Source organism: Hoplias malabaricus, chromosome 12 (assembly GCF_029633855.1).
Source record: "Hoplias malabaricus isolate fHopMal1 chromosome 12, fHopMal1.hap1, whole genome shotgun sequence".
In the NCBI taxonomy this organism is placed as follows: Eukaryota; Metazoa; Chordata; class Actinopteri; order Characiformes; family Erythrinidae; genus Hoplias; species Hoplias malabaricus.
The window spans coordinates 7,594,584-7,619,079 of NC_089811.1; the positions used below are offsets into that span (position 1 = coordinate 7,594,584).

At 44.4% G+C, this 24,496-nt stretch overlaps 1 protein-coding gene across 1 annotated transcript; it reads left to right on the forward strand.

Annotated features, from left to right (window-relative positions):
• Window positions 1–249: 249 nt before the first annotated feature.
• Window positions 250–23,853, forward strand: gpc6b (glypican 6b). The gene is made up of 10 exons (XM_066641249.1): window positions 250–394; window positions 3,102–3,260; window positions 6,463–6,854; window positions 10,577–10,742; window positions 14,565–14,695; window positions 15,139–15,282; window positions 15,605–15,634; window positions 21,878–22,011; window positions 22,443–22,615; window positions 23,099–23,853. The coding sequence occupies exons 1-10, from the start codon at window positions 250–252 to the stop codon at window positions 23,302–23,304; spliced, it is 1,680 nt and encodes a 559-aa protein (XP_066497346.1). The 3' UTR covers window positions 23,305–23,853.
• The last annotated feature ends 643 nt before the right edge of the window (window positions 23,854–24,496 follow it).

The following is a 24,496-nucleotide window of genomic DNA, read 5'->3' on the forward strand; positions in this document are numbered from 1 at the left end:
TTCTGCTGTGTTCCAGTAGGTGGCGCCAAAACTGCAAAAATCTCATTCTCAGAAATTCACACTGGACTCGGGTTCAATCACTGTTCTCTCTCTCTCTCTCTCTCTCTCTCTCTCTCTCTCCCTCTCTCTCTCTGAGTGTGTGGTTTGTAGAGTTCAGTTGCTGTGCTGTTTCTCTCTCTATGTTCAGTGATGCTCGCTCAGCCCAGCAGAGCACAGCTGGAGGAGAAAGGGAGGTAGAGCGAGAGAGTGATGATGGTGTGGGTTCTCTGGGTTCTGCTGCTGGTTCTTTGCTGCGATGGTGAAGATCTCCAAGCGGAGAACTGTAGCTCAGCGCTCCGAATCTGGACAGAACTTGGAATCTCCACAGAAACGGCGCCGCAACACACACTCACAGGTAAAAACACACACCTCCAAAGTTCAGTCTCAGAAGTTGGTTTAGGATTTTCTTCTCCAAGTGAATCCTGTTCCGTGATGTTGAGGTCTGGGATCTGAGGTGGTCAGCCCATCATTCTGAGAAACAACAGCAACCTTCTTCTTTTGTGTCTATTTCCTTTTCTTGGCACAGGTGTTTTCTCTTTAGCTCCATGTCCTTTCAGACCCACAGTACTGAGCTGATATCCTCTTGGTTGAAGGATGGAAAGAGCTGTGGATGTGGTCAGGACTGGAGAGAGAGTGTCGCTGGACGTGCCCTCTCTAAGAGATGGACACTGTAAGTGGTGTTGACTTGGTGGGGGCACTGCTGCAGAGACTCCAGGGTCTTGCGTGGCTGTTATGGGTCCTGCTGTCTCTGGAGATTTAAAATTCAGTTTGGGAAGCAGATGTTTGTCCTCTTTGACGTGCCTTTCCTGTCGCGGGTAAAGTGCTTACTCTCTGAGCCCCGACACTGGGAAGGTGCTGTGTGTGTGTGTGTTTAACCCTCGTGACAGTCCAGTATTATTTGTGGTTGTCGTCCAGTCCCTACTTTTAGAGGTTAATAAATACTTCATTATGTTAGATCAAGTGTGCGGTAGATTTAACAAATCCATACGATCAGGAGAACGTCTGGAAACACACTTTGTCATTCACTCGCTCACAACACAGATACATTTTAGAACAAACATCCTTTTACTGTGTTTATGTTTCTGTGTTTACTGTAATTATATATAACTATATACAAGCACCACGTTTACAAAGAAGATCAGTTATTTTAAATAATAATAATAATAATCAGGGTGGCACGGTGGCACTGCAGGTAGTGTCGGTGTCACAGCTCCAGGGTCTCTGTGACTGTCTGTGAGGAGTTGAGTGTGTTCTCCCTGTGTCCGTGTGGGTTTCCTCCACGGTCCATAAACACACGTGGATTGCGACTCAAAGTGTGAATAATAATAATAATAATAATAATAATAATAATAATCTCAGGTGTCTAAGTCTTTTGCAGTGTGCTGTAAATCATTATCAGGGCGGAACGGTGGTGCATCAGGAAGCGTCGCAGTCACACAGCTCCAGAGACCAGTTTAATAAAATCCATTGTGTAGTTTTAGGGGATTCCATTGTGAAAATTCATACGTTGCACTGTTTCCGCTTCTGTTAAACCTCCCCTGCTCTGTTTCTGCTGACAGAACTGATTGAGGTTCTAGATAAACACTGTTTATGTTTGTTCTAGACTTCGCTGACCGTCAGAGCTTTGACTGTAAAAGCAGGACAATATATAAACCCATGCTGTTACCTGGACACCATAGAGAATGTGTGAAATGTTTTTGAGATTAATATGAAATAACAAACTGCACGTCCTAGACATACTGGGTGTCTCACAAACACTGGACATGCCACACACATTGGGTGTCCCGCTCACACTGGACGCCCCACACTAGGTGTCTTGCACACCCTGGACGTCCCACACACACTGGACACCGTACACTGAGTGTCCCACACACACTTGAATACACTGGACATCCATTTTTTCAAAATCAAGCTGAAACATGGACTCATCTGAACACAGAACACGTGTCCACTGTGTTTCAGCCCCTCTAAGGTGAGCTCAGGTCCAAAGAACTTGACTGTGTTTCTGTATGGATTTGATGGATGGGGTTTCTCCTGTCGAGTTTCTTGATGTGTTGGTGGACTGTGCTCAGTGACAGTGGTTTTATGAACTACTCCAGAGCCCATGTGTCTGTATTAATCACAGCGTGATGAGGGTTTCTCCTGCAGGGCTGTCTGAGGGCTGGAAGGTCAGGTTCATTTCAGGAGTGGTGTCCAACATGGACTGTTTTCTGCAGTGTTGTGGACGGGAGACGGTGAGAGACCTAAACTCTCATGGAGTTCGGGCAAAAGTGGTAACGACTTTCCCTCTCCAAGTGGTGACCACAACCCCTTTCTGAATAAAAACTACACCTCTTCGTTGAGTGGTGACCACGCCCCCTCTCTGAGTGGAGACCACACCCCCTCTCTGAGTGGATACCACGCCCCCTCTCTGAGTGGATACCACGCCCCCTCTCTGAGTGGAGACCACGCCCCATCTCTGAGTGGAGACCACACCTCCTCTCTGAGTGGAGACCACGCCCGCTCTCTGAGTGGAGACCACGCCCCCTCTCTGAGTGGAGACCACACCTCATTTCTGAGTTGAGACCATGCCCCCTCTCTGAGTTGAGACCACGCCCCCTCTCTGAGTGGAGACCACACCTCCTCTCTGAGTGGAGACCACGCCCCCTCCCTGAGTTGAGACCACACCCCCTCTCAGAGTGGAGACCACGCCCCCTCTCGGAGTGGAGACCACACCCCCTCTCTGAGTGGAAACCATGCCCCCTCTACGTTGCTGAGACTGACCCTGTTGTGGATGCTTCTTTTATTTCTGTAATATTTTCCTGTTTACAGTGGAGCACTTCAAAACGGAGGAACTGGAATATTCTATAAACTCTTTGCTCTTGTTTCACCTCCGTCACAAATTTTATGTAGTGTTTAAATTTACAAAATATAGTAAAAAAAGGGAAATCTGTTCATTAAATAAAGAGAGGAATAAATAAAATGTAGCTGATAAATATTTAAGTGTGTTTAAAATATTTAAATGTGTCTCTTACACACAGCTATGTGTTTGCCTCTCTCTCTGTGTGTGTGTGTGTGTTTAGGTACAGATCTCCAGGTGTGTGTTCTGGAGAGAAGTTGTTGTTCTCCGCAGATAGAGGCGGAGCTTATTGAGAGGAGTAAACACCAGTTTGAGAAGTTACTGGATGAAGCGACTGAAGACCTGAGGAACACGTTTGTGTCCAGACATAAAAGGTTTGACGGTACGATCCTTCCATTCATGCTGAGAACCGGACTTTACATCAGGTCCTATTTACAACATGGAACCGTTCTTTAAAGAAGTTCAGCTCAGACCTGAAACACCTCATATGGGCTTGAGGTCTGTAAACATCCCATAAAACTGTCTAAAAATAAACGTGACTAAAGAATGTTCTGAGCTGCTGATTTGGAAGGTTTTAGAGGTCCTTCTATGGGTGTGATGAACCTATACATAACGTGAAGGCTCTTTAGACTTTAAGTAGGCATTTATACTCGCTTTACAGTTATATAAAAAAATGTTCTTTATACAAAGAACTGCCAGCTGAACGATAGAGGCCTGAATGTGTCACAGATTCTGTGCTAAAGCTGTTTAAAAAATATATAATAAATATGGCCACCCCCATGTGGGAGACCCTCTCCATGGAGCATTATCTGGTTCAACAGAAAATTAGATTCTTAATCAGAAAACATTGTAAAAATAATAAACAATCACTTTCATAAATACCGTCTGTTACTCTTTGTAAAAACAGACTGCACCTTTAATACCCTGAAAGAGAAAGTGTGAGCGGAGATGTTTATTTGAGAAGGCTCTGATCTGATAGTCAGTGACTGGATTGAGGCCTTGTGTTCTGTATTTGAGACCGTATTTAAACAGTAAAAGTGCTGTTACTGATATCTGAGTTTAATCGTTTGATCTCCATTGATCCTCTTCTTCTTTTGGTGTCGTTTCTGGGACGATGAACTCATCGAATATTCATAACTTCATTAAACTGATGTCTGCGAGGTTTCTTTAATGGGAAATTAAACGTGGTCTCGCCGAGCTGGGAGTCGCTCAGTCTGATATAAAAGAGTTTACATGAAAATGTTGCTTTTTTGTTGATGGATGTGTTCCATTTTCACTGCTTCCCAGCCAGCACCCCCATGTGGGTCCATGCGGGGAGCCTAGCGAGTTCAGTCCAGGAGTTAAATGCTAGTTCCTCATATGCAGTCCTCCAGGGTCAGTGCAGTGTCCGGGGTGCGTTGAACCCAGGGCTGATATGAAACAGCATCCATGAACACACAGCACACCACTAGTGGCACTTTTCCACTGCAGGGTCCCTACTGGACTCTACTAGTCATTCCTGCTTCTCCATCAGGTAAATCCTGGTCCTGGAACCGAGTTCTTTTTAATCCCTGTTCTCTCGTGGGTCTAAGAGGGCCGAGTACAGACTTAACCGTGACGTGTAAACCTTGCAGAGGGCTGATTGTCCAGAGCAAGTAGCCACACTATGCCACGTAATGCAGACGATCAGCACTAACTCTCCATCTGTAAAATCTCCAGCTACAGAACCCGATCCTATTTGTTTCTATCCAACTCACTTGCTTAATTACACAGGTGTCTTTTGAAGAGGTTCAAACACTCCTTGGATCGGTGGCCGAGGAATGAATCCAGTGAGAGCTGGACGCTGCATCAAGGAAGGAACAAACTCTACTGATCTGTCCATGGACCAGGGACCAAACAAGTACCACAGTGTACTATATATTGGTACAGCCTCACATACGCAGATGACCTCCCCCCAGAGCCCATGCCCCTCCAGCTCATGCTTTATGGTGGACGGCAAATACATTTAACTGATGAACAGGTTTTATTTGGAGGATAGAAAATCTTACCACTGTTAATGTGCCTCTGCTAATGTCTGTATTATTTTTCATGATGAAATAAATTCAGCAGCTATCACTGGAACAAGATGCCGTTGGCTGATAAATCTCTGAAACACGAGAAAACGACAGAATATAATTTATTTAATCAAAGTGCAGAATATTTCCTCCTCCACCATCAGTTCCCTGAATAATTCACTCAGTGTCGGGATGTATATTCCTCAGCTCTCTTCCTCTCTCTCTGTACTCTCACTCTTTCTTTCTCTCTCAGTTCACTATAGTAAATAAAATTCATTTCTCACAAGCTCACAAAGCAACTGATAAAAGTCACAGTTTAAGTTGGGAGCTTATGGCCATGTACACTTCCTCCAGAATGGCTGACCTCAGTATGTGAAAATGTTCCATTGATGCCGAGGCTTATACTGGGATTTTACAGAGACATACAATATGCTGCCATCAAGGTGACGTCTTTTTCAGGGAAGTCCATGGTTGTTTCTGCAGGATGAGTCATCATTCTGCGTGTGCTCCAACAGTGTGTCTTCGTAGACACAGGGTGCTGGGCATGAGCGGCCTGCATCCAGATCTGTCTTCTATGGTCGTGTCCTATGGACAACAGTGACCATGGACTATTGAACAGCTGAAGACTCGTATCGAGCAGCGCTGAGTCTCCTCAGTTCCCATACGCTTACACTGTGTTAGTAAAGGAATATAAAAATATAAACACATTTAGGATCTGACGTCTGAAACTCACTCCACAAACTGTCGGTGGAGACAAGTTTACCGCTGAGTCAGATCCTAAATGTGTTTATTTTTGTTACTGTCCCTGTATCTCAGTGTTTGTGGGTGTTTAGTTTACTACATCATTTGAACACAGCAGCTCTCCTTCACACGGTGTGTAAATGTCATGATGAATCGACCAATAGGAACACTCCAAAATTGCAAAAACCTTTTTACATTGACTTCCATTGAAAGTTAAGAGTAGTTTTTCATTCTCCTTTAAAGTTATGTTTTTGGGAGATACATGTTTTTCATCGGGCAGCGACAATTTAAAAAATATAGTCAAGTGGTTCAGACAAATTTAAAAATCTGCTTCCTGTATTTTGGTCATGTTTATGGACTCCTGGTGATTGTGTAATAATTTCATTTGCTGTAGTGAATGTAGCAGCACATTAAAGATCTCCTGGTCTTTGGTTGCAGGGCGAGTGATTAATTAATTATTAAAGAATATTAATTAAGGAGGGGAGCTGATATCTGGTGTTTTTTTTTTTTTTGAAGCTCCTCCCCAGAGTCCAGTGCCTGAATAATTAATCAGCTTTGGACAAAGGAATTAAAATAGAGCAATGACAGGTCACAGACAGAGTCAAAACTGAGCCCTGTTCTGGATCACAGTTTGAGTGAGAATTAGACCCAGAACTGAGCCTGGTTCTGGAGTGATAACCCAGAGTTAGACCTGAGCCTGGTTCTGAAGTGATGGCCCAGAGTTGATGTAAATTTAACCATCTTGCAGAGATTCTGATTGTGTTCCTCATTGTGTTCTCCTGCTTCTCCCGGTTCTCTTTCTGTTTTCAGAGTTCTTCCTGGAGCTGCTGGATAGCACAGAACGTTCCCTGAACGAGATGTTCTTGCGGACATACGGAATGCCCTACGTGCAGAACGCAGAAGTATTCCGCAGCCTGTTCTCTGACCTGAAACGGTTCTACTCCGGGGGGAACGCGAGCCTGGATGAGACACTGGGAGACTTCTGGTCTCGGCTCTTGGAGAGAATGTTCCAGTTGCTGAACTCTCAGTTCTCCTTCACGGACGACTACCTGGAGTGCATCAGCAAACACTCGGAGCAACTCCAGCCGTTTGGAGATGTCCCTAGAAAGCTCAGAGCTCAGGTCTCCCGGGCCTTCATTGCCGCCAGGACCTTCGTCCAAGGACTCATGGTGGGACGGGAGGTGGCCAACAGAGTGGCAAAGGTCAGCAGAGTACACACTGAGCCTTATTGATCAGAGCGGAGATCTGAGCGCAGTTGATGAATCAGCTTTATCATGTGAAATCAAGCTCCACCTAACTTTGCCTCATTTACATATAATTTACATTAAACTCACTTAGACGTTTCAGCTGTGAACCAATGAACAGATGGAGTTCATTGGCTCCTGAGTAAGTGTCTGAGTTTGAGGTGGAGCAGTGCACTACGCCCCCTACTGTTAAACGGAGGGAGGAACTGAGAGTGGAGGTAAATAGAGCATGCTGATTGGTGGAGATGGTAATATGATGTGATGGAGGTGTGTGATGGTGTAAAATAATAGCTGTAATCAATGTTACTGCAGTGAATTAGAGGCTACCCCAGTAAACAAGCCGTTGATTCAACGTTGAAATAACATAATGACTGCCGTCTAATCAACGTTCTCTTAAGGTTGAAAATGAAAGTTGAAAGGACGTCCAAACACAGACATTGAAAAGACGACTATTAGACGTATTTTGGATGTCCACTGACGTTATCGATTGGTCACCACTTAACTAACTTATTAAGATGGATTTTGGACGTCCATTGACGTTTAAAATATGTCCTTGACGGACAGACTACTTTTAGACCTATTTTGAAAATCCAGGGACGTTCCTTGTTACTGGGATTGATCCACCCCTGTGTTTAGAGTGGAGCCAGAGCCGTTTAGGTTTGTAGCCAGAGTCAATTGTATTAAAAAAAAGCAGTGTTTTGTGTTAAAATGGAGGAAGTGCGGCGTTTGTGTTGATATCAGTGCACATGGAAAAATAACCCCACCCACTTTAGCACTGGAGTTGTGTGCTCAGATTATTAGTGTACACTCCTGATCTTATTGTTATGGCTGATGTTGTTGATTATTAGTGTTAGTGCCTGCTCCTGTTCTTATTGTTCTGGGTGATGTAGATGATGGGGTTGGACCTTGGAACACTCTGGAATCAGATGGAGGTTTGATCAGAGAGAGGCACGAGATGGATCTCAGAAGAGATGTCAGTTTAGACTCAGATCCGGTCGTGGGTTTCTTCACGGAGTGAGAGCCCATGTCCAAGCAGCACTTTATTAAACTCATGTTTAGTAAGTAGGCTACTTATTGTTCATTTAAGACCATGAGCTGTCGGTTCATTAAAGAGTTAAATGGCCGTGATATTGTGATGTTCTGGATGTTCTTCATTTATTTATTCAGTTCACACAGAGTGAGGCTCCACTTCAGAAACACAGCCTTTGGGAAAGTCTTCCACAAGTTTGGACACAGAACATTTATTTTATATAATGACACTGTTTAGTTCTACATCTTAACGATTTTTACTTCATTAATCCTAATTCTTTCTCATTATTCCAAAGCTAGCATTTATTTAGATTTATTTAAATTCAGATTGATTTATCCCTAAATCATGTGTTATTTTTTAACACATTGTTTTAGTTTCATGTGTATGGAGCATTGATGGTGTAAAGCATTTGCCTCAGCCGGAGTCGTTATAATATTAATTTATTATTTTATTTACCTTTTATAAAATTGACCTATGATGCTTTGTCTACACTTAGTAAAACTAATAGTATTTGAGTGGTGAAAGTACAGGGCCAGCTTCATAGCATTGCAAAATGTAAAAAAAAAACATATTTATTTATTTACATATGTACTTTAACAGCTAGTTGCGTTATGTGGATTATCTCACCTTCCGCTGCTGTCAGAATTATGGTAAATACAATTTCTCCACTTGGTAGTTGCACACGAACACTCCTTAATTAATAATGTCATTGCTTTTAAACCAGAGTTCCCAAGTTAAGGTGACATTCATCCCTTTAAAAAAACAATTCTTTATTTTTAACTGTGCAGACGCTGTCAGTGGTAGTTTGTTGAGGTAGTATTTACATTATTTTTATCTGTAATATGTGCTTTTAACTTGATAGGTCAATGGTATTGTCATTTTATCCACAGACTGCTCTGTTAGCGCTGTGCTAGTTTGTATGGTAAGTTGATGTTGTTTACCTGTGCACAGCTGATTTTTCAGACTTGCCCATAATGACTTTTCTTTATTGTAATGTTTTTAGTCAAATGTATTTAGCCTGATGTCTTTAGTGTCTTTAGCCTGGGGTCTTTAATGTCTATAGCCTGGTGTCTTTATTTTTTTTTTAGTCTAGTGTCTTTATCGTGGCGTCTTTAGTCTAGCGTCTTTAGTCTAGCGTCTTTAGTCTGGTTTCTTAGTCTAGCGTCTTTAGTCTGGTTTCTTAGTCTAGCGTCTTTAGTCTGGTGTCTTAGTCTAGCGTCTTTAGTCTGGTTTCTTAGTCTAGCGTCTTTAGTCTGGTGTCTTAGTCTAGCGTCTTTAGTCTGGTGTCTTAGTCTAGCGTCTTTAGTCTGGTGTCTTAGTCTAGCGTCTTTAGTCTGGTTTCTTAGTCTAGCGTCTTTAGTCTGGCGTCTTTAGCCTAGTGTCTTTAGTCTGGTGTCTTCTGGGGGTGTTTTTAGCCTAGTGTCTTTAGTGTTGTGTCTTTAGTCTGGTGTCTTAGTCTAGTGTCTTTAGCCTGGCGTCTTAGTCTTGCGTCTTTAGCCTGGCGTCTCAGTCTAGCGTCTTTAGTCTGGTGTCTTAGTCTTCTGGGGGTGTTTTTAGCCTAGTGTCTTTAGTGTTGTGTCTTTAGTCTGGTGTCTTAGTCTAGCATCTTTAGTCTGGTGTCTTAGTCTTACGTCTTTAGTCTGGCGTCTTTAGCCTAGTGTCTTTAGTCTGGTGTCTTAGTCTTACGTCTTTAGCCTAGTGTCTTTAGTCTGGTGTCTTAGTCTAGCGTCTTTAGCCTGATGTCTTTATTCTGGTGTCTTAGTTTAGCTTCTTTAGTCTTGTGTCTTTAGCCTGATGTCTTAGTTTAGCATCTTTAGTCTGGCGTCTTTAGCCTATTGTCTTTAGTCTGGTGTCTTAGTCTAGCGTCTTTAGTCTGGCGTCTTTAGCCTAGTGTCTTTAGTCTGGTGTCTTAGTCTTACGTCTTTAGCCTAGTGTCTTTAGTGTTGTGCCTTTTGTCTGGTGTCTTTAGTCTAGCATCTTTAGTCTGGTGTCTTAGTCTAGCGTCTTTAGTCTGGCGTCTTTAGCCTAGTGTCTTTAGTCTGGTGTCTTAGTCTTTGCGTCTTTAGCCTGATGTCTTTAGTCTGGTGTCTTAGTTTAGCGTCTTTAGCCTAGTGTCTTTAGTCTGGTGTCTTAGTCTTGCGTCTTTAGCCTGATGTCTTTAGTCTGGTGTCTTAGTCTAGCGTCTTTAGTCTGGCGTCTTAAGCCTAGTGTCTTTAGTCTGGTGTCTTAGTCTAGCGTCTTTAGCCTGATGTCTTTAGTCTGGTGTCTTAGTTTAGCTTCTTTAGTCTGGCGTCTTTAGCCTAGTGTCTTTAGCCTGATGTCTTTAGTCTAGAATCTTTAGTCTGGTGTCTTCTGGGGTTTATTTTTAGCCTAGTGTCTTTAGTGTTGTGTCTTTAGTCTGGTGTCTTCTGGTGGTGTTTTTAGCCTAGTGTCTTTAGTCTGGTGTCTTAGTCTTGCGTCTTTAGCCTAGTGTCTTCTGGGTTTTTTTTTAGCCTAGTGTCTTTAGTGTTGGGTCTTTAGTCTGGCGTCTTTAGGAGTGTCTTTAGTTTGGTGTGGTCCTTTTCACAGGAAAGTTTCTCTTTCCTGTGTCTGTTTTATCTCTCTGTCCTACTGAATCACTAAGATGCTGTACTGTCCTCCCTGTGTCTAGGTTAGCATTAGCACAGCATGTGCTAATGCGGTCACTAAGATGCTGTACTGTCCATACTGTGGAGGACTGTCGGAGGTTAAACCCTGCAAGAGTCTGTGTCTTAACGTCCTAAACAACTGCCTTGCTAGCCTAGCTAACCTGGACCCAGAGTGGACGCATTACATTGGTAAGTCCTGCCCCCATACTTTCCACAACCAATCAGAGCCAGGGTTAAAAACACAGCCGTTGATCTGAGCTGGTTGAATTTTCTTGGGTTATCTATTCCTCTGCCTGTCTGTCTGCCTCTTTTTCTATTGCTCTCTCTCTGTCTCCTTGCATCTCTCTCCCTCTGTCTCTTTCTCTCTTGATCCGTCTGTTTCTTTGTCTCCCTTTATCTCTCTCCCTCTGTCTTTCTTTCTCTTTATCCCATGGCGTCTGCTTTTCTGCCTTCTGCCCTTCTGTCTCTGTCACTTTTTTCATTCTGACCCTGTCTCCTCGGTCCTCTCTCTGCCAATTCTCTGCTTGTCTGTATCTATGTCTGTCTCTGTGTCTGTCTCTCTCTCTTAATGTCCCACTGACCTTACATCTCCCACAGTGCACTCTCTCCCTCGCTGTCTGCTAATCCCACCCCCTTTCTGGGAGTTGTAGGTTGTCCCTCTGCTCTGATAACTTTTGTAATAAAACACTTCAGGTCTCGGTGGATGAGAATGACTTGTGACGATTCTGTCCTTGCCTTAGTGCTTTATTAGTCTGAGTCTGAGGGAAAACGCTGCCTTCCAGTGAGAAATACAGAGTCAACGTGTCTGTCCAGACACAGGGTCAAACACAGCCACTCCACTGGACCCACACTCTTAATTAAAGGTGCTTGGTTTTAAAGACTTCAATCATTCATTCATTCATTTAGATGTAGGGGGCACAGAATGTTCCGGGACATTCCCGTATCTGTTCACACAGGGACTCACTCAGACATTATCTGGACTGTGTACTACTGGGCTGGCTGGATAAAGCCTGGGTAAAGCCCAGTACAAATGTACAAATTTCTGGGTTGCTGTGAATGTGTGACAGCCACATTCACGCCAGTTTTAGTGGAACCGAGGATACATCACAGAAAATGTGACAGAGGGCGCTGCACAGACCATTGGCGGAAGTGCTATGGGCGTATGTATCTGTCAGAGTGTCCCTTTCAGTTGTTTTACATTTTCTAGCTGATAGAGATTAATCTGGATCTGGATCTGTGGATGTGGTGGGTATGTGAGTGGAGTCCAGGTCCCCGCAGTGTTTTTGAGGGTCTGCAGAGTTTTTCACACACTGAGCGGTGCTGTGTTCCTGAGACAGATTTGGACTGGTTAGCGTTTTCATTTATAATTAATCCGTGTGTTGCCCTTTCTCGCCGCTCTGTAAACAGATCCGCATCGATCCCATCCTCATTCCTTTTTAATCGCTTCATTTGTTTCACTGAGAAACTGGAGCTTTCCACAACTTCACAATTCATGAAAATTCAAACCCTAAACATTTCCTGAGATCCGGAGAGAAACAGTCATTAATAAGAGATAAGCTCAGCACACACACAAACACACACAAACACACACACACACACACACACACGCACACACACTGCTGACTCTTCTCTGTGACCTCACTCTGAGAGGCTTTTTTAGTTTAACATCTTCATGTCAATGCAAAAAAATCTCCACCCCTGACTTTTACTCTGGCTTTCCAACAATAAAAGAAGCCTCCTGCATCTTTTACACAGTGATAGGAAAAGGTTTGGAGCCTTGGACTGTTTTATGCTGCGTTCAAATGAATACGATACGATACTTATTTTCCCACTTGTAAATTGCACACGAACAGTGGGCAAAGTCATATTTAGTGCTGGTAAACTGGAATTTAGATGACACATGAGTTTACGAGATGTGAAATATATCGCCACCTTTTACCTCTTCTTCTTTAGAAAATGGCAAATATACATCAGAATCACCTGATTATGTGTGTTTTCTGTAGATAAAAGAAATATTTTAATCAGATTTGTTATTACTCAGAAGCGTTTAACTGTTATTTAAAGATAAATCACTTTTTGGGGACATACAGCGGTATACAGCAGGCAGATCTTCAGCCAAGAGCTTGAACGCAGTGAATTCATATACAATATAACCACCTGCTGTATACAACCTTCCCATGAGCTCATGAACACAGCACTCGTCTTATGACATTCATGAAGTCATTCTGAAAGAGATTTAAAATTCCAGATGCCCGGTGGTACTACAGGTAGTGTCTCTGTCACACAGCTTCAGGGTCCTGAGGTTGTGGGTTCGAGTCCCGCTCCGGGTGACTGAGGAGTTTGGTGTGTTCTCCCTGCGTCTGCGTGGGTTTCCTCCGGGTGACTGTCTGTGAGGAGTGTGGTGTGTTCTCTCTGTGTCTGCGTGGGTTTCCTCCGGGTGACTGTCTGTGAGGAGTGTGGTGTGTTCTCACTGTGTCTGCGTGGGTTTCCTCCGGGTGACTGTGTGTGAGGAGTGTGGTGTGTTCTCCCTGCATCTGCGTGGGTTTCCTCCGGGTGACTGTCTGTGAGGAGTGTGGTGTGTTCTCTCTGTGTCTGCGTGGGTTTCCTCCGGGTGACTGTCTGTGAGGAGTGTGGTGTGTTCTCACTGTGTCTGCGTGGGTTTCCTCCGGGTGACTGTGTGTGAGGAGTGTGGTGTGTTCTCCCTGTGTCTGTGTGGGTTTCCTCCGGGTGACTGTCTGTGAGGAGTGTGGTGTGTTCTCACTGTGTCTGCGTGGGTTTCCTCCGGGTGACTGTGTGTGAGGAGTGCGGTGTGTTCTCCCTGTGTCTGCGTGGGTTTCCTCCGGGTGACAGTTTGTGAGGAGTTTGGTGTGTACTCCCTGTGTCTGTGTGGGTTTCCTCCGGGTGCTCCACCCACGCTCCAAAAACACACACGTTGGTAGGTGGATTGGCGACCCAAAAGTGTCCGTAGGTGTGAGTGTGTTAGTGAATGTGTGAGTGTGTGCCCCATCCAGGTTTTGCTCTTGTGTTCCGCGTAGGCTCCGGACCCACCGCGACCCTGAACTGGATATGGGTTGTAGACAATCAATGAACAACTATTTTCCCTTGAAATGTGTCGTCGTGGTTTTCTGGTGTTGAACGTGGCACGGCGGCGTCTGTGTCAGAAAACTCCAGCCACTCCAGATCACGTCCGGGGTTTTGCGGTGTTTACGTATTCCCAGAATTCCCCGAACACATCACTGTGGACAGGAAGAGAGGGGAAGGGAGGACTTCCTGGGACATATTTGTGGTGTTACAGCAGCTGGACAGATGTTGATGTTGTGAAGGTGGTGAGGGAACAGCGTTCCATTAGTGACTCCACACTCTTGACTGTGCTCGGACCAGAGCGTGGTCACTGTGGACCGGTCCGAGCTGCAGAAATGTCTGAGACGAGACAAGACCACGAGACGTTCATGAGTTTACTCACTGTTCATTGGTTTCTCTCTGTTACTGTTCTTTTTAATCTCTTCTATTTACTCATTCGTTCAATTCTTTTTTGTCTCTCTCTCTCTGTTCTCTTTATCTCACTCTCATCTCTTTTTTCACTCTCTTCTCTTTTGTTCTTCCATTTTCTCTTTTCACTGCCTCTTAATCTTCCCTTGTGTTATATTGTCCATCTTTCACTATCTCTTTCCTTCACTTCCTTTTCTGTTCCATCTTTGTATCCTCTTTCTATTCTTTGTTTTCCTCCCTCTGTATTCTCTCTTGCTTCTCTCTTTCACTCTACATTTTCCTTTCTCTTGCACTCCATACTCTCTCTATTCACTTTCTCCCTGTCTCTGTATTATCTCAATTCTCTATTCTTTTTTTTCCTCTTCTTTCTTTCTCACTTGTTTCCATGTTCTGTTGTTTTTTCTCATGTGTTCTGCTTTTCTCTTTCACACCTCTGTTCTGTTCAACCTCTCTGTATTCTCTCATTCTCTCTCCCTCTCTCTCCCTCTCCCTCTCGTTGTCTCCTTCTCTCTGTTGTGACAGATGCGATGTTGTTGGTAACAGAGAAGCTGGAGGGCCCTTTTAACATCGAATCAGTGATGGAGCCGATCGATGTGAAGATTTCGGAGGCCATCATGAACATGCAGGACAAGAGCGTACAGCTCTCCTACCAGGTTTATAAACACACACACACACACACACACACACACACACGATACACAGCGCATCCAACATGCAGCTGCACATGAGCTAAAGCTCACCCCAGCTGTGGTGTGTGGAGCAGTGGAACTGTGTTCTCTGGAGTGATGCTGAGGCTGATAGATAGATAGATAGATAGATAGATAGATAGATAGATAGATGGATAGATGGATAGATAGATGTGTGATGTAGGATGATAATTAGTACAAGACTACAAGGAATAAATTGCAATAAAGAGAGGTCTCTGTAAGAAGAGGTTCAGCTGCGTCTGTCTCTTTAAAACACCTCCGTCCAGCGTCTGTCCGTCTGCGCGAACTTCGAGGCCGAGGAATGTGGACGCTTTTCCCTCGCTGTGTTCCTGGGAGAAGCCGGATATTTCTGGACGAGGCGGACGTGTCCTCTCTTTTTCTAATTGCAGGTTTTTCAAGGCTGTGGTCAGCCCAAGCCCTCGGAGCCCAGCCGCGCCGCCAGAGCACTTTCGGAAGATTTCAACACCAAGTTCAGACCCTACAGCACCGAGGAACTGCCCACCGCAGAGTCCAGCACCAAGCTGCAGCACCTGGTACACACACACACACACACACACACTCTCACACTCAGCACTCACATTTACCACTGTCCTGAGTGACCTCAGACAGCCCACAGGAGTTATATTCTCTCTCTCTCTCTCTCTCTCTCTCTCTCTCTCTCTCTCTCTTTCTTTCTCCCTCTCTCTCTCACACACACACACACACACAAAGTGTTTATTTTTACTAACACTGCCTTGGTTCCCTTCTCTCCACTTCTCTACTTATCTCCTATTTTTTCTTCTCATTTTCTTTTTTACTCCTGTTCTACCTTCTCTTCTCTTCTCTTCTTTTCTCTTCTCTTCTGCTGCCTCTCAGAGGACTGTGTGGAAAGCCATGCAGCACAGTGTAAGACCCTTTAACTTCTCTAACTCCCCCCAGAATGTGTGTGTGCCGGTTTGTGTCTCGCTTGTATTTATTAATAAAAAACATTCCACCGAATTATTGACATTTTTGACATTTTGAAATGGATGTGAATGGAACCAGACATCTCATACTTGTATAAAAGCTACTCACAGAAAGTGAGGACAGTAAACGGTGAGGGGGACACGGCTGGTGTCTGACCGTAGTTTTGAGAAGTGGTGGTGTTTAAACCCAATCCTGGTGGAGATGGACCTGCAGAGAGATGTACTGAGATCTCAGCTGCTTGATCGTCTTCATGTCAGTTCCTCTGCGTCTGGATCTGTGTTTCTTCTGTTTCGTTTGTGTGCTGGATTAATGTCTTGAGAATTAATAATAGATTACGATGAATATATTAAAGCACCTCGAAGTTTCAGAGGAACCATGCTCACTGTCAGATCTGGAGATCTTATTGTTGAGCTCTGTTTAATTTAAATTAAACCTGAGTTGAAACCCAGTCCCTCAGTCTCTGCTGGGATTAATTAGGAGGAGGAGGAGGACGATGAAGGCTCTTCGATGTCTCATAGTGTTTGGTCTCTTTCTGAGGAAATGTGAAAAGTTTTCAGATCTCCTCCCATCTGCTCTGTAAGATGAACTACTGGGAAACAATGGAGAAACAAGCTGAGGAACCACTGAAGAAATTTTGAGGAACTGGTTAGAACCTCGTGAGAAACAACAACAACAACAACAACAAAAAGAAAAAGCACAGAGAAACAATTGAGAAGTTAGCATAGCACCTGGCCACTCTAAAGATGGTTAGCATCACATGTCGTCACTGTAGAGAGGGCTAGTATAGTGTCTGGTCACTGTAGAAATGGTTAGCTTAACATGGAGTTGTCATAAAGCTGGTTAGCTTAACACCTGCCCACTGTAGAGCCCTGTAAGGCCACTGTAGGGCCTGGTTGCTGTAAAGGCAGTTAGCTTAGCACCTGGTGGCTGTAGAGGCAGTTAGCTTTATGCCTGGCCACTGTAGAAGCAGTTAGCTTGGCACGTGTTGGCTGTAAAGGCAGTTAGCTTAAGGCCTGGTCACTGCAGAGGCATGTTAGCTTGGTGCCTGGTGGCTGTAGAGGCAGTTACCTTAGGGCCTGGTCACTGCAGAGGCATGTTAGCTTAGTGCCTGGTGGCTGTAGAGGCAGTTACCGTAGGGCCTGGTCACTGCAGAGGCATGTTAGCTTAGTGCCTGGTGGCTGTAGAGGCATGTACCTTAGGGCCTGGTCACTGCAGAGGCATGTTAGCTAAGTGTCTGGTGGCTGTAGAGGCAGTTACCTTAGGGCCTGGTCACTGCAGAGGCATGTTAGCTAAGTGTCTGGTGGCTGTAGATGCAGTTAACTTAGCGCCTGATTGCCCTAAAAATGTTTAGCTTAACTGGTTGCCTTAGTGACAGACTCTGTAGCATCTAGTGCCTATTTCCTGTACAGATGGTGACCCTAGTGCCTGGTAACAGCAGAGACAGTTAGCTTAGCACAGAGTTGTCCAAACTTTTTTCAGATGGGGCTGAAATAGATTATATAAAAATTCATAAGGGCTGGTCTCATATTTTTCAAAATATGAAAAACACTAATTTAACAAAACAGTTTATAAATATTATCTACTGGATTTAATTTTAGAGCATTAACTGCTGCAGGATATCAGAAACTTTTTTTACTGCAAAAACATCTCTGGTTCTCACTGTCAACTTTGCATTTTTTTTTTTTTGCTGTAGCCATCACCAAATATCGTTCTGTGAATTACTTTGCTGCCCCAGAGAAATGAATGCCCTTTAAGTTTAGCTTAGTTCATTAACACAGTGGTGCAATATTCTATACATTATTGCACTGCTGCCACTGGGCACTAATGATGTCTTTTTTAAAGTGAAGCTGCGGGCTAATTAAAATCTTACAGTGGGCTGCATTTGGCCCACAGGCAGGACTTTGGACACCCCAGGCTTAGCAGCTGGTTGCTGTAGAGCAGTGGTTCTCAAACTATTTCTATCATTCCCCACCTCAGGCGAAAGGGAATTTCCGCCCCAAAAAATGGTAATAAAATACACATGCAAGTTTACAATTTTATAATTAATTTAAATAACATCAACTTCTATCTCAAAATCAGTAGCTTAACATTATAACACCAGATACACTACCGTCAGTGCTCAAAAATACCGAAAATTGGCCTAATTAACCTGTGCTTCAGTTTCTCACTTTTTAATCTTGCAAAAACCAGCAGGTGCAAGGGCATAGGAGTGAGTTTGATATTGGGGGGACATATTTGGTGAGTCAAAGCCCACCCCATTTCCAAAATATTAGATAGCTACAAACTGATTCCTATGTAGATAAGGCAGTAAAATACTGTATTTATAATGATGTGGAACATTAGCGTAGGGACCCCTAGTTCCGGCCACTTTAATTACAACATTGGAAATCTTAGCTAACTGTAAATAAATAGAAGTACTTTACTCACTCAAATCAACATTTTTCAGGAGTCAAATATGTGTAGATTAATGTCCAAGACTTGCTTGACTTTGAAAGAAAATATATTTTTAGATAAAAACTCTTTTAAGTAGGTGCCAATACTGCTAAGGTTACTAGCGCCCCCTAACTTCAGCCACCTCCCCTGCTTGTGACATTTAAACAAAACCGTTGCTACCACATCCAGTGGTTTTGAGAGGTTCACAATGAGATTACGTTTGTCCTGTGTTGGTATCCGTACTCTATATGTAAGGATTAAAATGGCGGTAGACTTTCCCCTCAGAGAAAAGGAAGCTAACCGTTAAGCTATGCTAACTTTTACACTGAGGGAAATATCTGTCACGAAATGGAAATGTGTTGTGTTCTACATGCAGTTTTGCACACACAGAATTAAAACACTGTTAGAGATACTTAAATATTGTTTAGATATGTGATTCTTGCAAGACTGATGTTTAAATGCCCTAGTTAGACTTGAACTTATGTTTTATTGTTTTACCCAATGCGACTGGTGAAGAGAGAGCGCGGAATTGCACCATATACGGCAGGAGGGGGGCGGCCGGAGTTAGGGGAAATGACGATAACGTTAGAGAATGAGGCTGTGTCCCAAACAACAAACTATGGAACTTTACATACTACACTACAGAAACACTGCTAAGGGTGGCATATATATATGGACACAGCCAGAGATTAACATTTACTTGCCGCATGTTTAGAGTGCTTTCTCACAACCTGAACCCGGCTAATTTTATCATTCACTACCTCTCAGATCCTCCTGTGTTTCTCTAAAAGTTATATACAAGATGCTTTCATAACTGTAATTAGCCATCGTTGTTATCTGTTGTTCTCTCGATACTGACCTCAAACCCAGAGCTGGAAAAAACTAACTGACGGTGAATCGGAATCTAGTGAAGCTGATGATTGAAGCATTATATTTGAACAGGCGCATTAATGAAGGCTGAAAGAAGACCCGACTCAGTGGCACATTTTCAAAATAAAGGTTTGCAAATAAAAGCATATTTTGGTTCCAGGCAAACTACGTTTTTCTCCTACCTAAAGCTCTTTTAGTATGTTTAAGGGCTCTTAATGAATCCATTGTGAGTGGGTGCTTTTTACTGAGTAAGCTAATAACAGAGTAAGCTCTGTTTTATAGGCAAAACAGAAAGGCATTAATAATGACAGGCTCATTAATAAAGAAATGCTCATTTATTCAGATTCCTTGTGCCCCACCTGCAATACCTACACACTCCACTAGTGGGGCGTGCACACTTTGAGAAATGCAGCTGTGGAGGCAGTTAGTGTCTGATCACCATGGAGATGTTTAGGGTAGTGGCCTGTCACCATAGAGACAGTTAGCTTAGCATCTGGTCTCCATGGAGACAGTTAGCTGAGCTCTTGAAGAAGCGGAAACCAGAGACTTATTAGCGTTGATTTTAGCCTCAGATCATTTGGGCTTCACACGGTAAACTGGTTGTGATTGTGAAACCTGATCCTGGCAGAGAGACAGAATCATCATGGCAACCCATTATATCTGTGTGTGTCTCTCTCTCTCTCTAATGTGGCGCCTAGGTGGGCGAGTGAAACATAAAACCAGCCTGGCCTAGAGGACCTAGACAATCTGGAGAACCCAGAGAGCTCTGAAAATCCTGAGAACCAGAAGTACAAACAGGGTCCCAGAAAACTCTGAGAACCCAGATGTTCAGCAGAGCAATGTTTTCAAGAGCTATTCGTTGTTGATGTTTTTTTTTTGTTGACACTTAGAGCTAATTTCTGAGTTGTGTGTGTTGCTGTTTTTAAGGAATGTGGAGGAAAAAAGTAGAACGTGGAGGAACGCTGTAATAAATAGAGGGTGGTTCCTCTAAAGCAGATATTTTCTGCTGAACGTCAGCTTGTTCTTTTTAAAGATTATATTTATTTGTTTGAGCAGAAAAGTGTTTTTTTTTTTTTTGTTTTTTTTTTTTTGGAGAATTCCTCGGTAATTATCGCTCAAACATAAACCACAGCAGCGTAAACACCACGCCGAGGCGAAGAGCGTTCCGTGTTTGTGTTCCTGTTGGGAATATTTCTGCCGTGAAGTTGTTATTCCGCACTCGGAGAAACAGGAATGAGATCCAGGACTTCAGAGATATCTCTCTCCAGTTTAACTCTGGCTCACAGGGCTCTCCTCAGAGTCTCCCTCTGTAGAGCGTCTCAGCCTCCGTTTCATGGCGTTATTTAGCCCTGAATCTAATGAACTAGTTCAAAGGCTTCTGAGGAAACTTGAGGATGTTTACTCTGTGTCCAATAGTTTGTGGACACCCCTACCCCCCCCCCCCACCCAACATGCACACACACACACACACACACACACACACACACACACACTGACTGAGCTCAGCTGTGAACCCAGGGTGTGTAATCTGTGATGATGTTGGGTATTTTCTCAACCTCTAAAGAGCAGAACAATGTTTAATCATCCCGCTGTATCTCAAGGAGCAGGCAGAGCAAGGGTTGATATTGCCGTCTCACAGTGAGCCAATAAAAATTGAGGGGGATGTTGCTGTCTCACCATGAGCCAATAAAAATAGAGGGGGGGGTTTGCTGTCTAACCGTGAGCCAATAAAAATAGAGGGGGGGGGGTTGCTGTCTAACCGTGAGCCAATAAAAATACAGTGGGGTGTTTCTGTCATCATTTGGGGTCTTCCTGTCTGTGGGTGTGGGTGTGTGACACAGAGAGTGTGTAGACTTTTTTTAATTTCTTGTTCTATGCTGAATGTTTCCCTCTAGTGTCCACACTGCAGCATTACATTTTGAAACCCAGGCCACAGTATGAATTTATCTAGAACATATATCTAGAACTCATTTCCTAGTTTACGATAGTGGCACCGGGACCCTGTTCTGCCCTGAGCAGTGGACAGAGGGTGTTGACGCCTCTGCTCTGACACAGACGAGACACACTACCACTTTATTCTAACGTCGAACAGTTATTGTGCGTTAAAGTGAAGTATAACGACATCACACATCAGCAGAGACGGGTCACATGACCAGGGTTCAGCGACACTCCGCTCGGCGCAGAATCGGGTTTTGACTTTTATCCATTTTAATCCAATTTAACCCCGAAAGCTCCCACAAAGCCCAGGAAATATGAAGAGCGTCATGTGGTATAACTGGTTGAAGAACTGCACACACACCACACACACACACACACAAACACACACACATACACACATACGCACACACACACTGTCTCGCTCTCACACCCACACTTTCACCCTCTGGCACAAACACACTCCCTCTTTCTCTCTCTCTCTCTCTCCCTCATTCTGTCTCGTTCTCTCTCACTCACACACACACACACACACACACTATACTGCTAACTTTCCAAAGCAGTTCAGGTGCAGACAGAATGGGGAAAAAACATAAATTTTTCATTTTAGTTTGTACTTTATTTTATAATACATTCATTCATTCTCTGTAACCCTTATCCAGTTCAGGGTCGCAGTGGGTCCAGAGCCTACCTGGAATCATTGGGCGCAAGGCAGGAACACACCCTGGAGGGGGCGCCAGTCCTTCACAGTGCTACACACACTCACACACTCACACCTACTTTTGAGTCGTCAATCCCTCTACCAACATGTTTTTGGACTGTGGGAGGAAACCGGAGCACCCGGAGGAAACCCATGCGGACACAGGGAGAACACTTATAATACATTTTTATTATGTGTGTAACGGATGAAAGGTGTGAATTCCTCTTGGCTGCTGCTCTGTGCAGGTGCTGGACGTTAAAGAGAAGCTGAAACAGTCCAAAAACGCCTGGTCCTCGCTGCCTCAGGGTGTCTGTGAGGAGGAGCATGTCGCCGTGGAGACAGAGCAGGAAGCGTGCTGGAACGGACAGGAAGTGGGCAGGTAAACACTTTCACAGAACCCCACAACCTCAGAACGGTTCCCCGCATTAAAGACCGGAACCTTATCCTAGAACCGCGTGTCTGCCTCTGTCCGGTTTTATCGTTAACACCTGAGATCAAAGAGTCCAGATGGACATCACTGAGCTCTTTGATGTTCCCTGCTTTTGTTTGTGTTTAAAGCAACTTTATGTAAGGTTTAGTATTTTTGCTCCTGGGCTCCCCCAATGATGTCAGAATGTTATTGTCTTTCACCACACTGTCCTGAAATCAAGGGGAGGAGGGATGGAGGTGGTTTCCTACCCTCCCCCTGAAGTTGACAGAGGCTGTATTCTCCCTATTACAGCTCAGTGTTGCTTTAAAACAGAAGATAAAGTCCAGTTCTGATCCGTTTCTCCGCTCGTGGTACTGGACTGGGTACTGTTTTTGTTTCAGATTTGCTCCCGAGGTTCCAGAGGACAGACTCTCTCACGGTCAGAATTCTGAGGTTCTGCTGGACGTGTCCCGGCCCGACTCAGGGGTCCGGCAGCAGGTGTTGGCTCTGAGGGTCATAACCAACAAGCTGAGGAATGCCTACCATGGCACCGACCTCTACTTCCAGGACTCCAGTAAGAACCCTACAGTCTGGATACAGGGGAGGGTTAGAGTAGAGAGCCCCAATGGGGTTTGAGTCCCAGCTCAGGCAGGAGTCTTAGAGAGGACTACATTAGGTCACAGAGGGTTTATCTCACCCATATTTAAGAGAAATGTAAACAAAGCTGCTGGCCACTTTATTAGGAACCCACTGTGTAGTAATCCCTAGTTTTAATATGGTGGGTGTTTCTAATAAAGTGGCCAGTGGGACTTTCATGTGACCCACATGTTCTGTATATCTGATGCATCTCTCTCTCTCTCTCTCTCTCTCTCTCTCTTTCCATTCTCTCTGTCTCTCTCATTATATTTCTGTTCTCTCTGTGTCTCACTCTGTCTCTCTTTCTCTCTCTGTCTTTCTCGGTTCGTTTGCTCTCTCTTTCTGTCTTTTTCTGTTCTGTCTCTGTGGGTCTCGCTCTGCATCTCTCTCTCTGTCTCTCTCGCTCTCTCTCTCTCTCTAGGTGATGATAACAGTGGTTCTGGTTCAGGTTCTGGTTGTACTGAGTCCTGTGTAACGGACCCTGATGGTTCTGATGGCTCTAACAGTTCTGAAGTTTCTGGTTCAGATCCAGAACCTGGTGCTGAGAGCTCGTCTGCGCTCTTTCATCCTTCTGTTTTCTATCTGTTTCTCCCCTCGTTCTCACTCATTCTCCTCCTCCGGAGATAGGCCACTCCCCCCGAGCTCTGCCAGGTCCAGACCCGGTTCAGACGCTACTCAGAGTTTCAAACTTCATTTGTTGTGTTTTGTGAAACTTTTATTATTTTAGTTTTTGTGTTTGTTTTTGTTTTCTAATAATTGCACTAATGGCTCTATATGTTTATTCGCTGTGTGGCCAAAAGTATGTGGACACCTTTACATCAAATCCGTGTATGTATCTCATGTATCCATGAACTAATCTATAGCAGTGTCCACATCCTTCTGGCCTGGTGTGTTTACGGAAGGGAGTTGTATAAGTTGTTTAAAGTTATAATGGACATTAAAGTGTAGAGGACTGTGGTCAGGGTTTAAATTGAGAACACAACACACAAGCACCGATAAAGTCCTGCGTCTGGGGATTTTTATAAACCATTTCTGAAAAGACTCTCTTTAATCCCAACACAGAATCCCTGAGCAAAAGGCAGGAATGTACCCTGAACACACACTCAACCTGTCACTCACACACTCACTGAGTCACTCACACACTCACCCCATCTCTCACACACTCACCCCATCTCTCATACACTCACCCTGTCACTCACACACTGACCGGTCTCTCACACACTCACCTGGTCACTTATACACTCTCCAGGTCACTCACACACTCACACCCTGTGGACAGTCTCACACACACACACACACCTGTGGACAGTCTCACACACACACACACACCTGTGGACAGTCTCACACACACACACACACCTGTGGACAGTCTCACACACACACACACACCTGTGGACAGTCTCACACACACACACACACACCTGTGGACAGTCTCACACACACACACACACACACACCTGTGGACAGTCTCACACACACACACACCTGTGGACAGTCTCACACACACACACCCGTGGACAGTTTCACACACACACACACACACACACACACACGTGGACAGTCTCACACACAAACACCCGTGGACAGTCTCACACACACACACCCGTGGACAGTTTCACACACACACACACACACACACACACACACGTGGACAGTCTCACACACACACACACGTGGACAGTCTCACACACACACACCCGTGGACAGTCACACACACAAACACCCGTGGACAGTCACACACACACACACCTGTGGACAGTCTCACACACACACACCTGTGGACAGTCTCACACACACACACCTGTGGACAGTCTCACAC